The following is a 23,562-nucleotide window of genomic DNA, read 5'->3' on the forward strand; positions in this document are numbered from 1 at the left end:
TCACTCACCTTAGAGGTGTTTTGCCTGACTTGCTCAGCTGTCTATTTCCAAATTGCTTACATGTTGCTTTCCAGAGGAATTCAGAGATACAAAAGGAGGATGATTGCTGCTGAAGCCTAGATTTCAGAATCAAAATAGTAGAAGCCTAGGACCTTGATGCTGTGTGAATCCTTCACTGGCTGTACAGGGTCTTTTTGAGGGGTAGGCTGCTGGCGAGCTACTTCTAAATCAGACACACCTTTGGGTTGGGCTATTTTGGAAACTAAGTAATTGATGAGGCTCAAGGAACTGCTAGGAACAAGTGATTTTATTGTGTGTTTTTACAAGTACTTTGATCAGCTGATGCAGTTGACTGACAGTCTCCTCTGTAAGTAACTGGGGGCAGAGGAGTGGTGACCTGCAGGGAGCCTTTCCCGACTTTTTCTCATAGTGGGGATTGCTGGCTTTCAGGCAAGAGAGGAAAAAGGACGTGATATGGGGGTACCTTTATTAGGGGAGAGCAATCCCTTCTATTCCCGGATATGGAATGCACTAAGTCAGAAGCTGCAAGGCAAAAAATCCTGGGATAAACATCTGGATGAAATCTACTTACTCCAGCAGAAAAGGTACGGTGGGCTTCAGCCTTCTTGTCTTCTCTTCCTTCTGCTGCTCTCCCTGTAGCTGATTCTCACTCTTCCCCCTTAGGCTTTTCTGCCAGTAGATAAACTTTAAACAACCCTGGAGCACTTTTCTCTATCAGATTTCTTCTTTCAAGGTGGAATGCTTCTGGAGTTCCAATCTTATCTGCTTTCACAGGTAGATTTACCAGGTTGCAATTGAATTACCCTGAGTGCAGTACTTCAGTCACAAATTAATAATGTATTCTCTTGTCTTTCCTGCTTCATTGGTAAAGCTCACAAGAAAATCATGAAGGTTTGGTTTTAATTGTTATTGTTATTATTATTGTCAGCATTAACATTATTATTATTATTATTAGGAGTGTGTGTGAAGCATAGGCTGCAGTCAGCTGAAATAGTGGTGCGTTTTGGTCAGGATTTTGCTTTCTGTCTCTCTAAAGATTGCTCTTATTGTGGGATAGAGTAGGCTTAATGTTGTTGAACATTTTGGGGGGTCAGTCACCTCCTGGGTCAGACTGTGGTTTCTCAGACCTCTGACCTTGGTGTCAGCACTTGCAGTGACTCCTCTTAGACCTTAGATTATGCAGAAGATTGGCTGTGTCTTCCCATGTGAGCACTGAAGGCTGTTTGTTACTGCTGTGCAGGGTTGCTCCCGCCACACACCGAAATGTGGGACTATTCATGGAAATACAGCTGGGTCTGCTTTTCGTTGTCATTTCTGCATGCACAAATGCTGCAGTACTCAAATAACAAATTGCTTCCAGTCGATTGTAAAATCTGTTTTTTCTTTCCATGCATAACTCCGAACATCTGTGGGGACAGAAAGGTGACTGTGTGGGACAAAATCTATCTATCTATACATATGTATATGTACAGAAATATGCAAAGAAGCAGATTAAGAGGGACAAAAGTACACCTTTAGGGAAAGAATTCTATCATTATCTAGTTTCTGACCAAGTATTAAAGCCTGTTCCAGTTTACTTCAGAGCAGTGGGACTCAAATACACTTAAAGTGGGAGGGACAATGGGAGCAATAGTGTTTCTGTGGAATGCTAAAGTGTTTACATTTTGATGTCTTCAGGAAAAGCATCACAGGTAACTGAAAAATAACTTATCTACAGATTCTGTAAGATCCAAATAAGTACAGAATAGAAGCTTAAATTATTAATATATCAAATTAATTATATTTATTATATACTAGTAATTATTACCAATAAGCAATAAATTGTAATACAGGTTTTTTATGATTATAACATTATCTTCATATTTTTAAGTCAAAGAGATGTGGAAGGAAGCTCTGCTGATCTCCATCTAACCTCCCACTTGAAGCTGAACTCTTGCCAGCAAGAGATCACATTGCTTAAGCTCTGTCTAGCTCAGTCCTGAAAGATTCCCAGGACAGAGATCCCATCACATCTTTAGGTACCTGTTGCAGTGCTGTAGTAACCTCCTAGTGAAAGAGTGTGTTTGGTTTGGTTTCTTTCCCAAATATTCAGCCTGATTTTGATGATATTCCTGTCCCTTGTTCACCATCTGCTGTTGCCAAGAGGGGTTTGGTCCCTTCCTTTTTGCTGCTCCCTTTCACACAGGCTCCTGTTAGATTGCCACTTCCCTTTGCTTATTGGTCCTCATGAGTCATGTGCTACAGGCCCATGAACATCTTGTGTGTTGAGACTGATGGAGGAAAACAGGAGATATGTTAGTCACATAAACCCTTCTGCATAAGCTTCTCTTAGATCACTGCAGTGCTATCCTACTGGCCCCAAAGTCAGCTTTTCTGGGATTCTTTATAAAGGTCTCTGTAAAACACCTGCAGTGTGCACAATATTCTCTGTGAAATCAGGGTTGCATGGGGACATGATTGTTCCCTTCCCTTTTAGGTCTCTATGTTTCCCACAGCTTTTAACTAACACAAATTAACCTCCTGCTATTTGGTCACAAATTATGTGGTGCCAATATGTGAAAAAATCTTTTGCTAAAGAGGGACAGGACCAGCTCTTCCTCCTATTATCCTGCTCTTTCCTTTCTTGTCCCCAGGGATGCTCAGAGTTTGAGGAGAGAAAAAATAATGAGCATTTTGCAGAGGACTGGTTTTATTGCTTTCTCATTTTTAGTTATGTACAGATAGAATAACACAGCAGGAAGAGCTTTGGTGACTGGTGTGTGGGAACTGCTCTTATGAAACCTCTGCTTTTGTGGAAAAACTGCTGTAAGCCAAAAGGGCTTTTGCTGTGTCCTGTCATTTTGTGGTATAGAACTGCAATGTTGTGGCTTCAGCTTGAGCTCTTCTTAGTGAAAATGGTGTTGGAATACATACAGTAATTAGCAGTGTTTGAATTCTACTATATTCTTATTGAAAGCCAGTGGTAAGCATGTTACTGTTTAACTGGCATTCTCTGTTCACAGAAAGTCTGCAAGAGAAGAACAAAGCTTTTTTTTCCTGTCTGACAACTGGTGATAATACCTGAAAAGTGATTGTTTTGGTCGTTGTCACCTTCCCTGGCATGGATGTTCATTCTCTCTCTCTGTGTGAAACAGTCCTTGGAATCTTACTAGCAGCAGATCTCAGCATTATTCACAGGAAGGGGTTAATATTGCACTCTATAATATTTCCTCAAGGGAGTCCAGGTTCAGAAAATGCTATACAATCTCCTAACACTGAAGGGAACTTAGAGTTTATTGGGCCTTGATCTTCTGGTTTCTCTCTGTTGAAGACTCTCCTTTTTAAACAGCCTGTAGCTCAAGGTGGAGTCCCAGGGACAGTGGTCACATCTCATATGTCCTCTCTAGAATCATCTTTGGAAGCAAACTCTAGGATCTGCACAGCCTGAAGCAAGTGAGCATAATCCCTCAACATAATTCATAATGATGGAGAACAGAAAGATGAATACTTATGAAAATTTGGGCCTGATAGAGGTGAAGAAGGATCACATGATCAATAGAGCCTCTAGAAACTATTTTCAGTGCAGGTGTTTCCAAGGAAATGTGAAAAAATTCCTCCTAGAATGGGATTTTAGAAAATCCACCCTATGAGAATTGCACTGTTCATAAAATAAAAGCAATATATAAATTAGAACAAGTGAGTACATGGTAACAATACACAATACCTGTAAAAGTCTAACAATAATGTAGTTTTTTTCCTCCTGCTATTGCCTGTATTCATAGCTTTGATTGGTAAATAGTAACACACAGTTTGCATAACTTGCAGAGAGCTGTGGTCATTCCAAAGACATCACAATAAAACCTTTGGTTTCCAAATTCTTTGGTGGCTCTTTAGTGTGCCAGACATATTAGCGAGGTGCTTTGCTTACCCTGGAAACAAATGTGGCACAAATAAAGAAGCAGCTCAGCCTGATGCAGGTAAACTGGTTTGTGTAAGAGTTGTGCAGGGACACAGCGAGCCTTCAGCTTCTGCACAAATCTTTCTCAAGCTGGTAGTGAATGAGATGTTCCCACAGTTTGGCTGCTCATTTGTCTAAACAACATTACTGAGTTTTCATCCCACAATTTAACGTGGGATTGTCCTGTCTTAAAATCCACAGTGCCTGTCAGTATTAATTGGTTTGTTTGCTCCCAAAAGTGACAGTGAAATAAAGATGCCAGCTTTCAGTTCCAGCACTTCATTTATAGCTTGTTTCAACAACAGTGCTTCTGAGTAGTCAAGATGCAAAGAACAATTGGCTGCTGCGCATGAAATAAAATCAAAAGCATCAATAGCAACATTTCTGTTTTTTTCTTCTACCGATACACCTTCATCCTAATGAAAGTTTTGAGACTAATAATGGAAAACAGTCTCCCTAATTTCATGAGTGTAAAGGTCCTCCAGAAGTCATGTTTCCCCAGCAATGCACAGACATACACACACCCAATCTCAGCCTAAGATGCACCTCAGGCTCATAGATTTAGGAAGTTATTTGTAGACTTAGTAAGTTATTTGATTTCCTAAATTTGGCCATAGGTTTCAATATAAAGAAGAAAATATGAAAGTTTTGCCCTGAACCACCCCCCCCACCCTGCAAAAAAAAAAAAAAATTAAAAGCTGTTAGAAAAAAATTACTAGACTCAGGATGAGGAGCACAACCTGGAATAAAACTGCAAGAAAATCCCTCTTGAGGAGGGCTGGATGTTTTGATGCAAAATGAAGTTATTCATCACATAAAAAAATTCTTTTATGACGGCTTCAGTGATAATAAATAACAACTAACAACTTCTGAACCATTAAAACAGTTCTAGCATGAGATTATTCTTACAATGCTCTCGGATGCAGAATTGGAAAACAAAATATGTTGATGCAAGCAGAATGCCCTGCTGGAAATGACTCATCAAGATTTCTACTGCTTTGTGTGGCAGATAGGGAATTCTTATCCCTTCAGATATTTAACTATCAGTTTCTTGTCTAGTAACATTGGCAATTATTAACCTGTTTAATTTATTTCCAGAGAAGCTCTGTTTACTCTCAGCTGAAGGGGCTTTGACATACATGAGCAAGAGGTCCTACTTGCTGAGTCTTGTTGCTGATGCTGAAGAAATTTGCTGACCCTGTTGATTGTCCAAGCCCCTGTTATCTGGCTCCTTTTCACTTGGGGCAATTATTCCCTAACTCCTTCTTTGGCATCTTGCTAGGTGATTGCTTTGATCGTCTTTCAGCTGGTTGGCTTCCTCTGAGCAGCCCTCTGTGCTCCTGAAGGCTTCCTCACATTTACATGCACATGCTAGCAGAAGGAAGGGAGAAGATGAATCTCCTCTGGCAATTTCATGATTCATTCTGGAGCATGGATATTCTGAGCATAACAGGGAAAGAAGAGAAAGCTAATATAATATTCTGAGGATGAACCTATAGCTTAGGTTAAAAAAACCTCTTGAGAACCCCAGGAACTGACTCTCTATGGGCATAAAGCTTGAAGCTGGAAGCACACTTAAAATTAGAGCAAAGAATGGGGAAATTCCTTATAGTAAATGATTGAAGTTGTAGAATCTGATAAGGGAAGAACAGAAAGAGATGCTTCATTGCATTTCTGGTGAGTTCAGTCGTGAAATAGAATCTTCAGATTGGTCCTTGTCCAGACAGTTCACCTACTTAACTTATTTCCCTGTTCTGAAAGAATAATCATAGCAATCCAAATTCCTATTTTTATAATGAAATTAAGACGTATTTACTAGTCTTTCTCTATCTCTCCATAAGTGAAATGAGCAGGCTGCACTCCAAAAGAAGTGCTTAAGAAGCTAAAAGGGTACATATTACCAGCAGAAAGTGCTTGTGAAATCTTTAACCTTGTTTAGAACTGTTTTACATGACTCCCTCAGTCAGAATCTGACCTACATTTTACCTTCTCTTTGTTTCACAATGGATTTTTGGGTGTTCCTGATTTTGCCCTCCCCTGTATTGGAAAAACAGCTCACAGCTTCCCTCATGGAGCACCTCATGGAATCACCTGTGAAGAAAACTGGCCAATAGTAAGGCATGAGTGAGGCTCACCAGTGCCCCCACACTGACACATTCCTTAGCTCAGCAAGAACAGCCCAGGAGCACATCCAGGTGGATACTCTTGTGGTTCTCCTTGCCCCTCAGAATTACTGCTTTGCTATGGAACTGTGCTTAACCTAAACTGATCCTGTAAGGCAACACCCAGTCTGCCTAGTGTTACAAACCTCACTGAGCTGGGTAAATCAGGAGCTTAGTGTTCCTTGATTCCGTAGCTGTTGAAGGGGATGAACAGCATTAGAAGAGGAGCTTAACTTAGATGTGCTGAATTATCTTCTCAAGGTGTCTGGATATGTCTGCTGAATGATTGTCTGAAAGCCAGCCCCACTGTTCAGTGACATAAAGGTACTTTCTGGAAGGTAAGCATCTACTGTAGGCAGCTCTGTTAAGAGACTTAAGCTACAGATTTTGCCAGCTGCTGCTTTGACACTCCAAGGGGCCCAAGTAGTAAAATGCAAAACTCTTGTGCTGTGTTTGATCTGTCAGGAAGAAGGTTGGTTAAATATGCAGAAGTTAAATAATTGAAAATGTTTTGAAGGTTCTAAATTCAGGTGACTTCGTTTAATTTTTTATGTTAGCAAATTTGCTTCCCCTAGTTTTTTGACATTTATATGCTCAGTACATTGCTGCAATGTATTAAAAATTAGCTGGTAATTAGAACGGTATGTTTTAAATGAGGTTAAAATGTTTCCCCAATTAAGAGACAGAAAATTAAATGAGAGTAAAAGCATGTGCCAGGAACATGTAACCCACAAACCTTTGAAACTTCACAAGCAGTGTGCCATGACATTTGCCAGCATTTCTGAGTTCCTCTTCCAGTTTGCTCTTTGACCTGAGATGTCTGGCATTTTAAGCCCAGTTGGAGGTTGCTGCAACAAGAAGAAATATTTGACAATTTTTCCCTCAGTTTCCGAAAGTTGAGCGTAATGGTTTTTAGGTGCCTTCCTCGTAGCAGTATTGTGATTTAATTAGTTGTTTACAAGAACTTTGGTAATTTTTGAGAGAAAGATATTGTGTTTGTGTCCTCCCATGTCGTCTCTTGCCCAATCCTTCCTTCCCTCTGAGGTCATTTGAGGGATAAAGGCTTACCTAGTAAAGTATCAACATATTAATTGTAGCATTGTTTATACTATTGAAACCCCACCTCTTTCCCACTTCCTGCCTCTGAAACTTGTCTTTTCCACAACCACAGAGTCTTTCTTAGCCAAAATAGTGGCAGAGGTGGCAAGCTGGCTTCACTAACACTGAATCTTGACACTTTTGCTTAGAGTGCCTCTTCATTTAGTTCCTGTTTGTTTGGTCCTAGATGCAATCTCCTCATCAAATCATCTTGTCATTAGTTAGTAATGAAACTGACGCATGAGTAAGCTATAGAAGGAATACTTCCCTAACTAGGAGTGTGAAGGACATATAAAAATATCTCAGAATGGCTCCCTGATTTGTTGAGCATGGTTCTTTTTCTCCTGAGTGTTTTTATTTCTCCTCTGCTCTTCAGGGGTTTTCTAGTTTCGTTTCTAGTGACTTAGATAATGGGGTGTTTTTGGTGGCAGAAAGTGCTCATTTTGTGGAGTGATGAACATGATGTTCAGTTATGCTTCGATTACTTGTAGCCCATGCCCATTAATTTATACTTACTCTAATGATTTCTATTTATCAGTATAATTCTGATTTTCTTTGTTTTGCTTCGTCCACCAAGCTTTCTCAAGTGTCTCCAGTGTCTTTTTTATATAAAGGAGAGCAGAATTCTCACTTTTCAAGTGGATTAAATCCAGAGATAATGGCATATAAATTTCTTTTAGTTTCAAGATCTTGTTGTTCATAAGATAATAATTTAAAGCAAGAAATACATATTCCTGTGAGCCAGAGAATTCATGTTGCCTGCTTTCCTGTTGTTTTATTGTTAAACTGTCCTTAAGATGTGTGAGTTGCAGGAAAACATTTTTTGCAATGGGCCATTTATATTCTCTGTGTCTCTGAAGAGGGTTTTATTGTGGCTTATAACAGAGTTATACTCACGAGTAATGTATCCTCACATCAGTGTTACCACTTAATGCCAAGCACCTACTGCTTTATGTAGGATTTATTCCCAAAAATATTGTAACTAAATGATGCCAGAATACATGGAACATCACCAGGAGGAAGCATTTACTGTGTCTGCAGGTGGATGGTTTGACTAATGTCTTTGTCCCACGTGGGTTTTTGGGAGGAGTGCTTAAGGCAACCATTGCCAGTTGTTATTTTGTAGTAAAGGGACAGATAGAGGCTGGCAGAAAAACAAGGGCTGGTGGTATCCTGGTTCATATCAGCTTGAATTTGTCATTTTCTGCTGTAATCCTTAGACTTATTCCACATCACACATTGCAGCCTGACCTGGGCCACGCTAGATAATTAAGATCAAATTAAACATCTGTACTAGAAAACAGCAGGGGTGAGATAAAAGCACAAAATTTTATTTTGAACAGAGATCTGAAACTGACCTTGTCTTGTTGGGAGAGAGGAATCTCTTTCTATTTCATACTGAAAACTCATAAGACATAATTTTTTTCTTTTGGTTTGAGAGTCTTTCCTCCCCTTTAATCTTTATCTTCTGGATATGGATACTTATAATTCTTTGTTTCTATAAAATCAAGAAATCTAAAAGCCCACCTCAAACCATTTTTTAATTTATGATTTAAAAGACGAACCTGAAAATACTCAAGGATAACAGAAATATTTACCTCACTTTTGTAGATTTTGTTCTTTTTTAAATTTTGTGTGGTTAATTCATGATTTTGAACATTGGCAAACCTTGTTTGGATGCTGAACAAACACTGCAAGCTCTCTTCAGGTACTTAAGCAAATAGATAGGAACACTACCTGGAGCCTTCTTTTTTCCAGGCTAAACAGTCACAGTTCTCTCAGCTTTTCCTCATCTGAGAGGATAATTTTTTTATTCTCATGATCATTTTTTTTCAGCCTTTTGCTGAACTCTCTCCAGTAGCTCCATCTGTGTTTTGTACTGAAGATCCTGAAACCTGGATACAGGGCTCTAGGTACGGCCCCACCAGAGCTGAGTAGTCGGGGAGGATCACCTCCCTTGACCTGTTGTTTGCTTCCAAAGATCTTGCTGTGGTGAAGTTTGGTGGCTGTACTTATAAATTCTTCATCAAGCCCAAAAGATACACTCAAATAACCCAGATCCTCATGGAAGACTCGAGGACATGCTTCAGCTATAAGTGAGCCACTCTGTCTGGAGCTTGTTTGAGCGCATGCTCTTCCCCAGGACATGAATTATTTCAGTTCTCAACAACTTCCTCAGTTCTCTCAACACTGGAGAAATAAGTAGTATAGCTAAGCTGACAAATTTTTCTCCATAGCTTTGTATATGGAAGAACTACATTTCAGAGCTCAGTCTCTTAATTATAGGAAGTGTTGCTAGAATGCAGATGGAATTCCTGTTTTCCCTTTTCTGTCCACTATGGGAGCAATTCAGACAACAACTTTTCCTTAATTTATTGTGCTCTGTGAAGAAGCAGCTGGCTTTTTCTGGCTCCTGAGATAACTCCTTGCAGAAGGGCTTCAATGACCCATCATTCACTATTTCTGTGCCTCAAAAAGTGGAATATAAAAATAATAAACATTTTGGTTTAGACAGCTTTCCCTCTGCTGCCACCATATGGCTCAGCACCAGTAAGCCAAGGGATTATGAAGTTCAGTGTGTTTTTAGAATTGTACTGCTCTGCTTTCTCCTGGTTTTTGTAGTTTTTTTTTTTTTTCCTCTCTTTTGGTGCATTCAAAGAATACCTTGGATGGTAGATGTGCATTGCTAATTTTTCAGTGAAAATGTTCAAGATAAAAACTGTCTTGAGCAAGGGCCATGCTAGCTCTGGAGAGAGGCACCATGTGTTTGACTTTTTTCCTTATCAGCCACTTTTTCTTGACTCCAGGATCTGGGAATCCCCACTCCTCCAGGCTGCCAAAGAGAACAATCTTGCTGCCATCAGGAAACTTCTCACTGACGGAACATGCGATATCTATCAGAGAGGTAACTGGGATTACTTGAAAAAAATGGTTTTCTGTGGAAGGCAAGAGCTTCCTACAGTGAGCAGCTTGTTAGTTTGCTCAAACATTTGCATCAGCAGCCTCAGATGACTTAACTCCATGTCAGCAGCTTTTCAACAGAGTGAGTTTTTTGACTTGGTTGTGCTCATTCACCTCATGCCTGAGGTCAGCTGTCACTTACAGACAACTGAAGTTTCTGCCCAGTTTTCAGATTTTGTTGAAGGACAGAGACTGTGGAGTTGTGTGGCTGTCCCAGGCACTACTCAAGGGAGGACATAGCCCTCCTGCAATTCCCCACCTCAGTGAACCTATTTCTGCTTTTTTTTTTTCCTGCTTTCTGTACAGTTGGATGTCTCAACAATTCTCATGCTTGTCCTGCTGATTCTAGGCGCAGTGGGAGAGACTGCCCTTCATGTAGCTGCCATGTATGATAACTTGGAGGCAGCAGTGGCTCTGATGGAAGCAGCTCCTGAGCTCATCAATGAGAGGATGACATCAGAACTTTACGAAGGTAATATCACTGGGAATGAGGATGGGCAGGATTCCCTGCAGGAGGGGAGAGGAAGTACTACTTGTACATTTGGGAAACTGGCTTATATGGTTCCTGGTTCAATATGTTGCTGGCCTGTTACACAGCAAAACCAACATGCAAATGGCTTCTGGCCTTTCTTGGAAGGTGGAATTATATTAAACATGAGTACACATGTGCAAACATGCAAAGGCCCTGACAGGGAATTGCAAGGGATTGCAAAGGGATTGCAAGGATATATATGGTTTGCTTTCTGACATACTTGTTTGTAAAAAAAGGGATACCTGCCTGACCTCCCCTGAAAGGAGAAAAAGTAGTTATTTGGTTGAGAAAATAAAAAATGGGGCCACTGCTTTTGAGGCTAGCTCTTACCCAGATTTTTAAAGAATGCTTCTCGTTGAGTACACAGAAATTCCAGTCTGAATCTCAAAACCAATAAAATAATAATAATGGGGTTTATAAAATTCAAAAGCTTACTTTGAAGGATTTTTTGAGGAAGTCTTTAGGAGTTCTGTCTTGACCTTAATCTTCATTTCTTATGAAGGAAATCATAGTCAATCTCACAAGTTTCTGTTTGCTTCCCAGGAGACAGTGACATGTCTTGATTTTCCCTAGAAAAAAAAAAAATCTAGAGAATGCACCCTGTTGGGGTTTTTGGTAATTCGTAAAGTCAGTTTTAATAAATTGATGAAAATATTTAAGTAGAACAGAACCTCTGGAAAATCTCTAGCACAACCCTTTGCACACAAGAGGGGTAACTTCAAAGGCAATTCCTGTAGCTGCTGTCCATCCATCGTGACTAACATGAGAACTGCAGGCTGCTGATCAGCCTGAAGTTGCTTTCTTGGAAGGCAAGGTTTTGTTTCTGTGTCTTGCAGGGCAGACAGCTCTCCACATTGCAGCAGCCAACCAGAACACCATGTTGGTGAAGGCTTTGCTCAAGAGAGGAGCCAATGCCAGCACAGCAAGGGCCACTGGGCACTTCTTCAGGCGCAGCTCCCAGAACCTTTTCTACTTTGGTACAGCCTTAACTTCTCCCCTTGCTGCTATAGGAGGGAACCAGCAGAGTGGTGAGGGGACATGGGGGAGCCTTACTTTAGTCCCCATCTAAAGCAGATAAGCAGAGTCTCCTATCTCCAAGTGTCATCAGACATACACCTTTTAGCAGAGAGTAAGACTTCCTCTGAGTTTGTGTATGTTATGTGAATGCAAACAATACGCATTTTATAGATTGGCATGTGTGCAAATAAATACATATATTGTATAAAAATTGCCATTTAGTGTCTTCCTAGCAGCAAATTGCTTGTCAACCTTCTTAGGGAGGTAAACCACTGAAAAGAACATTTCTTGCTTTTAGTGTTGTGTGGGACAGGTTTTCTTTAGCCTTTCCGATTAGGATGAGAAGTGGGGCAGGAAATTCACAAGTTACCTAAAGTAACTCCTCCTTTCATATCCTATGGCTTCATAGCATGGATAGCTTTCCCTCAGCATGCTTCAACCTCTCCTACCTCCTGGATCCCTAATGTTGTCTCTCCCCATTCCTTTCATTTCAGGAGAGCATGTTTTATCATTTGCTGCCTGTGTGGGAAATGAGGAAATTGTGCAGCTGCTCATTGAAAATGGAGCTGACATTAAAGCTCAAGATTCTCTGGGTATGTGCTCTGGGGCTCAGTGATTTGCACAGAGTGGATCTGGACATTTTAATTCAGGCTGTCATCCGTGCATGCAAATATTCTTCTCTCACTAGAAACAGCTGTGGGATGAGGGATATGAGGAAAATAAAAGCCATCAGTCCATTCTCTGTCTTTGCACAGGGCTGGGCTATTCCAGATCCTTCATCCAGTCTGCTTCCTTCACAGGTAACACTGTTCTTCACATCCTGGTTCTCCAGCCTAATAAGACGTTTGCCTGCCACATGTACAGCCTGATACTTTCCTATGACAGGAACAAAGAGGGACCAGGGGCACTTGAGCTGATTCCTAACAATGAGGGGCTTAGTCCATTCAAACTGGCTGGAGTTGAGGGCAACACTGTGGTGAGTTTGTGTGACACTGGTACCTCTGTGCAAAAGAAATGGAGACCTTGAGATAACATCATTGAGAGAGTGTTTGTGCGTGTTCTTAGTGGGTAGGAGATACGTAACAAGATTTTATTTTTTTTTCCCCCAGAACTCTTATGTAGGTCCCAAAAACCCTTAATAAGAAATTTCTTTATCCTAATGAAAGAAATGAGTGCTTAAAGAATAGATATTTTTCCCCAATTTTTGGAGCATTTGAGTTAAACAGGTGTTAACAGACACATTTAACCCAAGTAATTTTTTGGAAAGGCTCCCAGAAATTATTGTCTTGTTTGTCTAGATTTCATTACTTCATTAAATGTGACACATGGGAAACCTCTTCAGGTACTCACAGGCATTTATTCATACACAAAATCTTAGCATTTAATGTAAACTCTTGTCCTTCCACTCACTGAAAAGTCAAAGGTGGTTAGTTTTTCTTCTGTAGATTCACAAGGGACAGGATCATTTCCCTTGTCACACCTCTTTCCTGATGTCTTGTAAAAGAGTATTAAAACATTTTTTTCTAATCACCGTGTAATTCCATCTGAAGTCTGTTGTCAGGAACTATAACTGTGTCAAGTGACTTTAGTTGTTTGATTAGAATGTCGAGTAAAAATAACTCATCGTTTACGTCAAGCATGAACTAATAATCAAATGGGAATCAGAAAAATTTCTTCCACTTTTTAACCTGCTGTAATTGTTCCCAAGAGATATGAGAACCACAGCAGCTACCAAGTTCAAGGAAAACACGTCATAATTGAGGGTTTTGAGCAACTTTATTTGTTCTCATTGCAAATACACTATAGACTGGAAAGCTTCTGATATCCTCGCCTCCCTTCTTTTCTCCTCAGATGTTTCAATACCTCATGCAGAAGCGGAAGCAGAATCTCTGGTCCTTTGGCCCCTTGAGCACTGTGCTGTATGATATCACAGAGATTGACTCCTGGGCTGAAGATCAGTCCTTCCTTGAGCTCATAGTATCCACCAAGAAGAGAGAGGTACTGCACTGCATGCATGTTGTGTGCAGACCATGGTGATTGTAGAAGGACAATAATGATGGGTTTAAGGTTCAAGCTCACTGATACAATCCACAGAGCAAGGACTTTGTACCATGAGCTGCAGAGGGCACATGAAGTATAGGGGTTTATTAATGGTCTGGCTACAGCTGGTGCTTTACATACAGTTTCTTCTGAGGTGTGAAAATTGAAGGTTATTGAAAGAACTAGATATGAACAAACTACAGAAAAGGGTTTTCTCTCAGCAGGCTCAAAGATACACTAAGAACCTGTAGAGTAGCTCTAGCAAGTATCTTCCTGTACCCGTGATAGTGATTAACTCTCAGAATATCCCTGTGAGACAGGAGTACATTCAGAAATCCTAAACTGGAGTGCATTTAAAAAACACTCACTGTTATTATTCCCTTCGTTTAATGACAGGTTATGACTCAAAACAAAGTGGGAAAATTATCTCTGCTGTAGGCTCAAAAGCTTGTAAAGGGATTAATAAGTCAAAAATAGCTGATTGTTATGGCGAGCTTTGATAGATCTCCCTAGGACTTTCAAGGTACACAACCCTATCAGTTGTAATGACCTTAAATAATCCTAACAGGACAGGAAATGAATCAGAAGACTCTTCAATTAGCACAGTTCTGCCCATCCTGTATTATTTCCACCTACCAAAGTTTTAGTCTAACCTTTCTAACTTAAGTTTGTGCTTCTGGAGAGCTTTGCTAAGGAGCTGACATGTCTATGGAGCTCTCATTTGCTCTTACGTGAAATCCTCTAAATTTCTATGAGTGGGGATACATATGGAAATCCAGGGAAAAGCAGTCCATGCCAAAAAACATAACAGGCTTAGAAGTAGCCCACTTTATAAGACTAAACCATAATTCTAAAACGAAAGCAGAATATTGGGGCTCTCTTGTCCCAAAACATTCATATAGTGCATGCAGATCCAAGAATCCTAATTTCAGAAGATAAGATGTCCCCTGTTCCCAAGTATCAAGAGATATAATGATTTATTTTCCAGAATGCTCTTATTTTATGCAGTTGCAATTTTTTGATGCATAACTAGTAGTTCTTTTTTGCAATTGATATGTTTGGCCCAAAATGTTTGCTGTCTCTCTAGAAGAATGCCACGTGTGACCCCATCCCATCATCCCCGCTAGAGGAGGATGGGATGGACTAGAGAAGCACATTTAGCCCCCAGACAGAAGTAGGTTCCTCTTGTATTAAGAGGAATGAATACACACATAGGTACTAAGATGTATTTTCTGATCTTGAAGTGGTTGGAAGGTAAAAAAAATAGATGGGAACTAAGCTACAGGAAAATTATAGTAAGCTTCAAACTTGTATTATTCCTTTGAAAATGAAATTTACTCTCCTATGCAAAGAATTTTAGAATACTGACTTCTGCAAAAACCAGAACACCCATAGGTGGATTCTCTTTCATGCAGTTTTTGATCCTTTATGATGTTTCATAGGCCATTCAAGAGTTTAGTTGGAGTCATGTCCATTTATGGAAACATTCCCTGCACTTTGTGCACTCAGCAATTTTTGGCTGACTTAGAGGAAACAGGGCGTTGTAGCAAGAGAAGAAAAACATCCAGAGTGCATTAAGTAGTTTTTCTTTGAAGGAACCCAGTCACAACAATTTGACTCAAATTTTCTTCTCACTTACTGCAGTGGTCCCCTAAACAACAGAAAGTCTAGAAATAATGAAGTGTGTGGCTCAAATTCATAAGTTGTAAAGTACACCTGTCTCTCCTACTTGAGCTCTGTCAGTCTTCTGGTATAAGCTGAAGGCTTGATATAGGCAATTCAATTAATTATCACACAGATAATAAGGCAGAAACTTAAAAGGCAGTATTTTTACATAAGCCATAGACCATCAGACTAGTACAAATATCTTTTAGAAAAATGTTTCACTTTTCTTATTTTCAAATTCCTGATACAGAAACTTGTGTTGTTGTACTAACAGGAATATTCTGTCATCCTCAGTTCTATGTTCCTACACAGAGAATAAATTTATTCCAGTATCTAATATGCTTTTCCACTGGTACTCAGCAGCTGTTCTCTGCAGGATATATTTCTTTTTTCCAAAGCTCTTTATTGTCAGACTGAGCAAATCCAATGCCCACTAGAGCATTCCACTTTTGCAAAGTAAGTTCAGTTTCATAATGCTGAATAGGGCAGATGAGAATAGTTTGTTAACACTCTCTCAGGAAAATTTGTGAATGTTGTTTGTGAAACAATGCACTTTTGGCAATTAATTCCTTGTTTCTCTCTTGCTCAGGCACGCCAGATCTTGGACCTAACACCTGTGAAGGAGCTGGTGAGCCTCAAGTGGAACATGTATGGTCGTCCCTATTTCTGTTTCCTGGCCTTATTCTACATCCTCTACATGGTCTGCTTCACCATGTGCTGCGTCTACCGGCCCCTCAAGCCCCGCACAGGCAACAGAACCAGCAGCAGGGACAACACTCTCTATGTCCAGAAAATGCTTCAGGTACTGTGGCTGTAGGAGTCGGAGCCCCCATTGGGCAACTCCCATCAAACCTACTTAACTGGAAAGGCCAATCCTTGCCAGTCCTCAGCTCTTGCAGCTGTCCTCCTCCCTTCTTTCAGCCAGCTGACCTTTGTCAGGGAGGAATAGGAGGTGTGCTCTGTTCTCCATTGCTGTGGCTGGGCTGGTTCCTCTGGCATTGCCAGGTCTACTCATGTTTATTATAAGTAACAACAGGCTTTCTTCTCCCCCATCCTCTTTTAAAATTTACTTTCACTTTATTTAAAGTTTAATTTTAATTTTCATTGACTTTATTTTTCAGGAATCATATGTGGCATATGAGGATGAGCTGAGGCTGGTGGGGGAGCTGATCACAGTCATTGGAGCTGTAGTAATTTTGGTCCTCGAGGTAAGAGAAACAGCTGTACAGTTTCAAGTTTCATCAAGGCAGATTTTACTTACTAGACAAACATGGATTTGTGCTCACTACTTGGTAGGGCTTATTTGCTTAGTCTGAGTGCTTCAGCATAGGTCTATGGCAATAGACAATGCCAACAGTATCTATTAGATGAGACAGAGACTGTGGCAATGTCCTAGTAAGGCTCCAGGTGCGGAAGAAGCAATTAGAAGGATTGGTTGCACTCTCAAATACTGTCTGCAGGGTAATCCACAGTTCCTGTTAGCACCATCCGTGGTCCTGCTGACTCCCAGATGTTGCTTCACCCAGCATCCATAAATATTCCTGTGTTTAGGGGTGCTGTGCATAAACAGAAAAGTTTGTATTTAATTGGAGGTCAGTTACTCTATGGACTTGTAACAGGAGCCTTTCTCAACTACCCCCCACTTGATTTTGTTATCAGAGGAAATAGAAGATTGAAACTTTTTGAGAAAACTCAAAGGATGATGAGAGGAAGAACTGAAAATAAAACAGGTCTTGTAGACAGCTTTCTGCCTTTATGGGGTGCATCAGGCACAGTGTAACCATCTGGCCAGAGGAGGTGATTGCCCCCTCTCTGCTCTGCACTGGTGTGACCTCAGCTTGAGTGCAGTGTGCAGTTTTGATTCTATGGTAAGTTCCAGAAGGACACGTCCTTCTTCCTGTGCTTAGTCAGGACTCTGGGGCTAAGGCTACGACCAACACAGTGTGAATTATAACAAACTCCTTTGATTCCCCAAGAAGGTGTTTTTTGTCTTTGTTACTGAGGCACCTCTCTGTGACAAATCTCTCAATCTGCCCAAGCATTCTTAGATTTTTCAGCAATCTCTGTCACATCCCAAGAAGGGCCCACCTGGCTCAGCCATTCTGATTTTAAAGTGGCGTAGAAATTGATCCATCAAAGGAGATGTGGCCGACCCTAAGAACCTGTGAATATTGGTGGTTGCCATGACATTTAGTAGTGTTGTGGAAACAGTCTGAGTCCTTATGTTAACAGGACGTCTCTCTTAGATTCCAGATATCCTTAGAGTTGGAGCAGCAAAATACTTTGGACAAACAATCCTAGGAGGGCCTTTCCACATCATTGTGTAAGTAGAGAACATAATAAGTCTAATAAGTACATTGTCTATCATTTTCCCCACTGCTCTCTTTTGCCAGATAAGTCACTTTCTCCATTTTTTTTTTTAGAGTATTCTTTCTCTGGATTTATTTCTCTTAATGGCTCGGCTGATATTTCCTTTACTGAACTTCTTTTTGCCCTCTCTTCTTCCTTGCAGCATCACCTATGCTTGCATGATCCTGGTGACCATGGTGATGCGCCTCACCAGCACAACTGGGGAGGTGGTGCCCATGTCCTTCGCCCTGGTGCTGGGGTGGTGCAACGTCATGTACTTCGCTCGGGGCTTCCAGATGCTCGGACCTTTCACCATCATGATCCAGAAGGTGTGAGACACAAACAAATATGGGCTATCCTGGCACCTCTTTGCAGATAGGGAGAACTGCAGGAATACTTTTTTCCCACCCTCAGGACTATTTGGATAATTTTGCATTCATGGCAATCGGACAGGTTCTTGTGTGCATAGAGTGTTTTAGAACTTTCACATTCTCTCTTTAATGCAAAGGTTTCCTTTAGTTCGCTCGTGGCCTTAGAATCTGCAAAAAGGTTTTTACATGGGGTGGCACTGTGACTTGGTGGAACAGCTGGGCCTCATGGTGGCTCTGTCTTTGCTCTGCAGATGATATTTGGAGATCTCATGCGCTTTTGCTGGCTCATGGCTGTGGTGATATTGGGCTTTGCATCAGGTGAGTCTACAAAGAGAAAATAACCATATGTTACCCCTGCCAACTGCTTTGGTGTGAATTAAGAAAGTGGGTTTTGATTAAATCTCTGATTGACTTCTGAATTGCTGGGAAAACTGGTGACGATGTTTAGCTTCTATTTCTCTGAGCATGGTCACTTTCCCAGTACTGACTTCAGTTCTCAAACCATGAGTTTGATTTTCAATTCTTGCTCTTTCCAGGGTAATAGAAAGCAGAATAGAATTCAGATAATTTCTTTTTTTTTTTTTTTTTGAGTCAAGGTTTAAGAATTTACTGCATTTATGATATTTGTCTGTGGAAAATTTGATTAACATACATAGCTTTATTATATTTTTGAGGGTGAAAAAAATCACTACTTTGAGAAATAAATAAATAATCAAAGTAATTTTGGGTCATTTTATCATGGAGACCAGTGATTCTAATCAGGGATTTCTCCTTGCATAGAAACTCCTGCAGGTCCTGCCCAGACCATTTTTTTGGTCAGAATCTCTTAGAGGATTCTGTTATTCCTCCTGGAACATGATTCCTGTTGTTAAACTCTATTTTTTTTCTCCTGATTTCTCTCTTCCAGCTTTTTACATCATCTTCCAGACAGAGAACCCTGAAAACCTTGGGCAGTTCTACAACTATCCCATGTCCTTGTTCACCACTTTTGAGCTGTTCCTCACTATCATTGATGGCCCTGCAAACTACGATGTGGACCTGCCCTTCATGTACAGCGTGGTCTACTTTGCTTTTGCCATCATTGCCACGCTCCTTATGCTCAACTTGTTAATTGCCATGATGGGTGACACCCACTGGAGAGTGGCCCACGAGCAGGATGAGCTCTGGAGAGCCCAGGTAATCTAGTTAAGGTGGGCATTCCTACCTTGTTTCAAATAGCAGCTAGAAGCCCATCAGCCTTGTCCATGCTCTGTCTCCCTAGAAGTTTGTTCCCTATGGGTGGAATCTCTTGTTAAATAGAATTGAAGTTGCATCTTTTTTTTTTTTTGCAAATCACATTGCTGTGTAACTGAGAGTTAAGTTATAATTATAGGGATTGAATGAGGGGGGATAGAACACTAGGTAATGATTACAGGAAGGGCAGAAATGTCTTTTGATCCACTAAAAGAAGTTGGCCTGACTGTCTTGGTCAAAAGGCAAAGGAATTTAACCAGTTCTGTAGGTAATCATCAGGAAATCCATTTCCTCTGCTTTTCTGTGAGAAAGATGTCAGACAAATGGTAAAATGTAATCATGTGGCCACAGTGGCAAGTTCTGATGACAATTAAAATGGGTATAGATACTGTCCTCTTCTCTAGCTTGCAATTAATTAGCCTAATCATTTCCATGAGGTATAAAAGGAAAGAAATGAAACAGAGTTTTAAGACGACCATTACTTCTTCAAAACATGTCACAGTTAGACCTAAATTGGTGACTGTCTTATTTGAAATGGAGTATAGACTCTATAAGTGTTTTTTCCCTCAAGGAGCTGTAATGAAGTACAGTATGGGTCAGTGCTGATGAAACTAATGTTTTTGAAAGAGGGTCTGATTTTTTTTTTCTGAGCGTTTTCCTTTTTCTCATTCCAAAGGTTGTTGCTACTACTGTGATGTTGGAGCGGAAGCTGCCGCGGTGCCTCTGGCCCCGCTCGGGAATCTGTGGGCGGGAGTTCGGGCTGGGGGACCGATGGTATCTCAGGTGAGTTCTCCTGGAGTGTGTGCATGTCAGGACCCAATGAGAAGAACCCAATGTATGGATGTTAATAGAGACCCTTTCCCGTGGTCTGGGGAGTGCTTGAAGGGCTGTCCCTACAGAATACAGACCCCAAACTGTTTTCTGTCTGTGACTGATAGATAGACAAGCACTGCCCCCCTCAGAAAGCTCTGCTGTGCATTCCCTTGTGAAATGAGCTGATGCCTTCTCATCCAGTAGTCACATTGGACAGACACCAGAAACTGCGTGGGTTATAAGAGCTGAATTTTTATTTCAAACTTCTTGTAATGAGTATCACTGAACTTCACTGCTGTGTTTGGTTGGCTGTCCCTGTCCCTTGGATACATGAAATGGCAGAGGCAGAATGAATCTATCAGGCATTCAGCAGCAGTGAGCTGCCCTGTGAACGACTCAAAATCAGAACAGGAATAATTAAAGTCAAAATTTCTTTCTCGAGTGAACCTAGTAAATACGTTATACTTTGCAATTACTGTGCCAGGTGGCAAAAGCACAGGTCCAGGATTTCAGTTTAGGTACTGAACTAAAAAACTGTCTGTAGTCTGGATAACACTAAATTCCTCATTATTTCTGATTTTAATCAATATTTATGCTGGGTAAGAAAAGAAATAACTTTTGGGCATTTTCCTTTTCTAACTGTGCCATCTTTTGCTGATAAAGCCAGAAGGGGGAGTGGTGGCTGTATGAATCATAGAATCATAGTCTCATAGAATATCCTGACTTGGAAGGGACCCACAAGGATTGTCAAATTCCAACTCCTGGCCCTGCACAGGACTTTCTGTAGGTTTTGCAGACAAATTGAGCCTTGTGGATTTTCATATTTACTGGGCAGAACAAGCAGATGTAAAGTGGTGCCAATATGCAACACTTTCAGTCCAAGGTTTGGAATATAGAAATATATTGCAAGACCCATGTCCCAGAAATTCACTGGGGATAATTGAGAATGCCAGTTTTTCACTGGATACTGTGAGAAAAGAGTGCTATGATTTAGTTCTGTCAAATCACATGGATGTTCCTTATATCTGTGTGGGATAGTAATTCAGAAGACAATCTGTAAGTAATGTAGAGGATTGGTGGAAGTGGAGCAGTTAAATAAAAGTTCAGTAAGAGATGAGTGACATCCTGAGGCTAGCAGCCATAGAGTATCAGAGGAGGAAGGTCAAGAACAGAGAAAGTAAATTAATACATGCATATATATGAATATATGCAGATATCAAGGTCTGCCAATTGCTTACAGCTGGCAGAATGGAAAGGGCAAATCACAACAGGGAAATGAGTTAAAGGACAAGAAACCACAGACAGACAAAGGTACTGAAGTCAATGATGAGGATGAAGGTCTAGGAGATAACTGTGCTAGCAGTCCCTAGTGTCCTGCCTATAATCAGTTTCCTGTGCAGATTTTTCTGGAATATCTGTTCCGGTAGGCTTGTTTTTTGGAGGGGTTTTGTTGATAAACTGGCACTTTTCTGCTTCGTTCAGTTTATATATTCTAATCCTCTTCCAGAATTGAAGACAGGATTGATCCCAACAAGCACAAGATGATGCGATACACGGAGGCATTTAAGGTTCAGGATAGGGATAACTGTGACAAAGGTTCAGAAAAGCTGGAAACCAACGGGGACACCTTGTGCAAGAAGGAAATGTCTGCTCTGTCACTGTCACGGAACACATCCAGAACTAGTTCTCACCGTGGCTGGGAGATACTGAGGCGCAGCACCTTCCGCCAGCTCTGTGGAGAGGTCGGTCCTGCTGTGGATGAGGAGGTCTATGATGTCTAAGAAGCCTCTATTTTCACTCCACAGTATGTGAAGTGGCCCTTTTGCCATGACAGTTGTCTTCTGCAGCTGTCCTTACACTCCCCATCATGCCACACGCATTTGTCAGCCTCGGAGAACTCTGCTGGCGAAGATTTTGTGAGCAGCTCATGACATCTGTGCTATGACAAAACAATGCAATTTTTTCTCTCCTACCTATAAGCGTCTCTGCAATTGCACTGATTCTTGCACCGAGCTGGTGGGCTTGTTGAGCTGTGTTATGCAAATGATCAAAAGAAGCCTGCAATGGGATTTCATCCATTTACAATGAAGTGATCACAGTAAGCTTTCTTACAGACTGTTACATAGAGTAAAATCTTCCCCCCGGTTTTGAGGCTCTCATAGCAAAGAATGACTGAAGTTCTGATTTATGATTTTATACAGAACAGAAAAAAAAAACCACCCAAACTCCCCCAAACCCCACAAATCCTGTAACTGATCTCAGGAATGAAGGTAGTTGCTGACACTGTGATGTTTGAAAAGGACTGTAACTTCTCAGCTGGCATTCAGAACCTGACAGATTTTGCTCTCTGAAGAAAGGCAGGCTCCATTAACTGCTATTTCAACATTTCTGGCTTAGCAGGACTGTTTTGGTTTGGTTTGCTTGTTTGGATTTTTTTAGTGGTGATGAATGTTCTTGTTTGTTTTAATTTTTTTGTCACATGAATGCACTTTAAGCTTTTGAAAAGATGTGATTGCTATTCCTGGGAGGATTCTAAAGTGGGAACTTCTTTTCCAATTGAGAGAGTGTATGACCTGGTTAGATGACTTTCAGCAGTGTGACATTTCAGCAGAGATATTTATCTCCCAAGTAAGCTAAAGCTGGTCTTTTGGTTTTTTTGTGGAAGAATAGGTTTCTGAACCAGAGTTCCCCAACTTAGAACTGAGCCATCAAGGTTGAGTAGTGAGCTCCTATTTAACTCAGAAATGGTGAGGAGATGTTGGATAGATGAATAAGAGCTATTGCAGAGACAGTTCAGAAACTGGTGCTCACTCTGTCTCTCTCTGAAAGTCTAAAACCATCCAATGAATAACTTAGAGTCTAAAACTGTCCAATGAACAACTATCAACAGTTCCCTTCCAGGCATGTGCCAGTTTATCATCTGCCTCAGGCCACTTTAAGAAAAATGAAGAAATGTTCAGAGAAATGGACAGTCATTTCAGGTTTTTTTTGTATTCTCAGGAGTGTGGAGTTTCATTCCAGTAGCAGAAGTTAAGCAGAAAGCAATCCATGGTCTTAACATTTCCTTCCAAGGGTACTAGTAACAGCAACTTTGTTCTTTAAGAAATTAAAGATTATTATTTAGCATTAGACTTTGAGCCAAATCACCCTGTGATAATCAAAGCAGACAATGAAAAAACTGAATCCAGTGGATTTCTGATTGTATTGAAATATCACTGCAAACCTCTCCTACACCTTCTCACTTGCAGGTGCTGTAATGAGTATCATGATCTTTGCAATCGTGTGTATTTATTTAAATGCCCACTTTCTCTTACTTGAATGCTTTTTTTTTATTTCTGGTCCTCCAATGGAAGACAGAGAGAA

General features: G+C 40.7%; 1 protein-coding gene across 1 annotated transcript; it reads left to right on the top strand.

Moving 5' to 3' along the window:
• LOC132323265 (transient receptor potential cation channel subfamily V member 6-like) lies at positions 1-23,112 on the top strand. Its single transcript, XM_059838291.1, has 15 exons — positions 1-605; positions 10,026-10,123; positions 10,529-10,651; positions 11,548-11,688; positions 12,223-12,321; positions 12,529-12,704; positions 13,580-13,726; positions 16,023-16,235; positions 16,555-16,641; positions 17,680-17,756; positions 17,946-18,111; positions 18,405-18,471; positions 19,061-19,329; positions 20,063-20,169; positions 21,707-23,112. Exons 1-15 carry the CDS (start codon positions 475-477, stop codon positions 21,978-21,980), a joined length of 2,175 nt encoding a protein of 724 aa, XP_059694274.1. The 5' UTR covers positions 1-474; the 3' UTR covers positions 21,981-23,112.
• Positions 23,113-23,562: the final 450 nt, after the last annotated feature.

The sequence above is a fragment of the Haemorhous mexicanus genome, chromosome 2, assembly GCF_027477595.1.
Source record: "Haemorhous mexicanus isolate bHaeMex1 chromosome 2, bHaeMex1.pri, whole genome shotgun sequence".
Taxonomy (NCBI): Eukaryota; Metazoa; Chordata; class Aves; order Passeriformes; family Fringillidae; genus Haemorhous; species Haemorhous mexicanus.